The sequence below is a fragment of the Octopus sinensis genome, linkage group LG9 (assembly GCF_006345805.1).
Source record: "Octopus sinensis linkage group LG9, ASM634580v1, whole genome shotgun sequence".
In the NCBI taxonomy this organism is placed as follows: Eukaryota; Metazoa; Mollusca; class Cephalopoda; order Octopoda; family Octopodidae; genus Octopus; species Octopus sinensis.
Window position 1 is genome coordinate 4,529,993 of NC_043005.1, and position 3,440 is coordinate 4,533,432.

General features: G+C 35.4%; 1 protein-coding gene across 1 annotated transcript in view; it reads right to left on the reverse strand.

Moving 5' to 3' along the window:
- The window catches only part of LOC115215719 (mitochondrial import inner membrane translocase subunit Tim29), a 7,604-nt gene extending 5,250 nt beyond the window's left edge, over positions 1-2,354 (reverse strand). Inside the window, exon 1 of the mRNA XM_029785012.2 lies at positions 2,118-2,354. Within this exon, the coding sequence (XP_029640872.1) occupies positions 2,118-2,226 (109 nt within the window). The 5' untranslated portion in view covers positions 2,227-2,354. The remainder of the gene's footprint in view (positions 1-2,117) is intronic.
- Positions 2,355-3,440: the final 1,086 nt, after the last annotated feature.

Below are 3,440 nucleotides of genomic sequence, written 5' to 3' on the forward strand. Positions count from 1 at the left end.
AAAAGGCAGATTTAAAGCATAAAAGTTTAAAAGTCTACAATCCCAAAACTGAAGAACTTGTTAGTAATAAAGAATGGTTCCATCTCCTATTTTGGGAATATCTGGTTCAAATTGTCAGAATAAAATAGACAGAACCTCGATACTGTGAACTTGGTGCAAAAACATGTTTGATGATGGTGAAATATTACCTTGCTTAGAAACAGGTGAGGTTTGGTGACAACAAGGACACCTGGCCGGATTAAATCTGCCTCAACAAATTCCGTCTTACCCTTGCAAGCATGAAAAGTGGGCGTTAAAACGATAGCGGTGTATCTGTGTGTCCTTGTATTGACATAGTTTGATGGTTGTGAACAAGCGTTAATGTTCGTTTCCAAGCTTCCATGCAAAACAATTCTGGCCATGGGAAAATATTGCCTTGGCAACAGGAAGGATATCTGACCATCGAATATATGCAGCATGAATTCCGTCTGACCCATGACAGCAAAGATAAGTGGACGTTAAATGATGATGAGGAGGACGATGATGATATCTTTTTATAAAAGAGGGATATTGTGAAGTGGGGAGGTGTCTTGCTTACAAGTTATCGATTTTACACTACATCCTTTTTAATTAACAAGAAGGGTTGTACAGATCAGTCTCGGGAGTTCTAGTCTAGTTTGATGGGTCCGGTTCAGTATTTGATTCACTGAAAGGTCGACTTGATATTTTACTGCCAGTGATAAAACGAAACCCCGATCAATCGATTTAAAGTCCTTCCCACCACACTTGGGTTCACGTCAACCCAAAAGAAAGAGTTTGGAGTGATCTCCCTTTAGTTGTGCTTTTTTTTTAAAAAAAATATTCTCGACTGAGATCTAGGTTTTTAATTAGATATTCTGTTGATGTTACCTGTTCTGCATCTAACTTTTATTTAATCATATTCTAATGTATGCACTATACACTGCTGATAAAGAAATTAGTACGCGAATAGATTACACTTTTATTTTTAAATACGAATGAAAAAAAATTTAATTGGTGTAAATAAATGTATAGTAATGGGTAACTATTGATTAAACACAGTCAAAGACCAAGAAAAATAGTAGAAAAATTCACCAAACTTAATAGTCGAATTGGATTCAAGGAGAAATGAGATGATATTTAACGCTATCGTCGAAGATGGGACCCATCTATTTTATTCTTACAATACAACCACATACATTGCCGGCAATTTATATATAATATCAGAAATATTGCATTTCTAAATCTCTCAGAGACAGAGTTATACAGTAGCAGCACCGTAAAGTGATGGTTTGTTGCCAACTTAATGTGGAAGTCCCAGGAAGGGGAAGAATGTTACTGCTATTTAGTCCCAGGACATTTGCTCTAATTACTATTGATTACTTTTTAAAATTTAATCTTCATATTCAATAGTGAAGGTCTTTAAGGAACGGATATAATAGATAATGAAATGAAACCAGTTACATTCCGCATTCTTTTGAAGTCGATCGTCTTCGAAAAGAACATACTGGATAAGGCTGTCCGAAGTACCGTGTTCAGTGATGTGACGGGATGGTCACGGCTGGAACGTTTTTAATTATAGGTTATCTCGATCAGGGATGGCCCGTGGCTAATATTAAATATTGTGGTCTTAGGTGTAGGTGACTGTATCAAGGGATGAGATGGGATGGTCACAGCTAAGATATCTTTAATTATACGTCTTCTCCAATAGAAACGGCATTGAATTTCGGAGAAAAGGCCTCCAAGTTTCTGGATATGAAATAAATGGTGGTGAGGCTTTCACACTGCCTCTAGGATAAATAGAAAGATTTAAAACAGGAACTGGAAACAAGGTCGTGGACTCGCCTCACCAGGAATCCTGAAATTTCAAAACAGTAAAACATACTGATTCGAAAGAATTCAAGGAAGAGAGGGAATGGAATGGAATAACATGTCAAAACCTGCATGATAAACGTGTGTCAATTTATAATACTAACGTTTTCCCGTAGTTATTACAGTTAGTATTCAGTTATATTTAGTTATACCACTAACGATCATCCGTAGTTATTATAGTTCTATCTTCAAATTCAACCGGTTTTTAGAGAAAACGGAAATGAAGATTATAATACAATTTCACTTACCTATCTTTTCTATCCGTCCACCTTTTAATTTCTCGGGGAAAGTCACTTTGTGACGAATTAATTTTAGCGATAATTCCTTCATAGAAGAAAGCATGCTTTTGACACCCATGACTACATGTGTTTGGGTCTGTTAGCTTTGCATATAAATATGTGCATGTGAGTGCATGTGTTGGGGTGACCTTTCGCTTGGGGGACGGGTAACTGCGGTGTTGAAAGCGAAGGAAATGAAGTTGAGAATCTACAAAAAGAAATCCGGATATTCCGAGAAAACGAAACGAATAAGCATGGAAGACAGACGTGTAACTCCATTCCTAAGTTTTTATTCTGTAAACTTTTACTTTTCGAAAGAAGTTATTAATTTATAATTATTTGTAATTACTTTTACAAGAGAAACGCAAATACATTGGTGTCGTTTTACGGGAGAAATGGAAAGATATATGATATTGTTTTTTGTTTTTTTTTTATTCTGGGCACAAGACAGTGATGGGATTAACCGATACCATTGATTCAAGTCAATTGACTGGTATTTTATTTTATCGGTTGCTAAAGGATGAAAAGTAAAGTTGGCTCCAACTGGATTTGCACCCAGAACGTAAAGAGCCAGAAAACAGAAGTTTATAATAGAAACATTTAATAACTTAGCTTTAAGTATTTACTTATTCGTTTCGTTTACTCATGACTCCAGAACTTGATAAATTTCTTTTCTATAAACTTTTAAATAATATTTTTACTTTTCGAAATGAGTTTTCAGTTTGTAATTACTATTGCACGAAAAATTACAAAAGAAATTTCAAGTAATGTCTTTGAATTACCTATTTATATGCATATATTTATTCGTTTCACTTTTTCCGGATAACCAATACTATTTCTGTACATACCCATATTCGTTATTAATTCTGTTGAAAGCGGATATAACCCATCCTTGGGTTATATTTTTACTCAGAAGGATTTGTGTTATGGATGATTTGATGATTTGAAATCGAAAATTATAATAGTTATGTGATGTGATATAACTGCTCAGCAGCTCATAGACGTGAAGGGTTTAAAGATTCAAGAGAAACATTAATTTCACCGGGCATAGAGGCCCTGCGAAAGTCATGTGGTCTGTCCTTTCTCCAGACCCGGCAAAATATAAAATGAACTAATATCGACTGAGGATCGAACAGGTTCACAAATTAAATTCGCTGTGTCTGTTCATTTTGCTCTCAGCCTGCTAGAAACAGCAGTCAAATCTTTGTATCAGACGCTCTCGCCTTAAAATAGGAAGGACAGACTGGTTTATGTGATCCTGGTTGCACCTCGCTTGGATTTTAAAAATATATA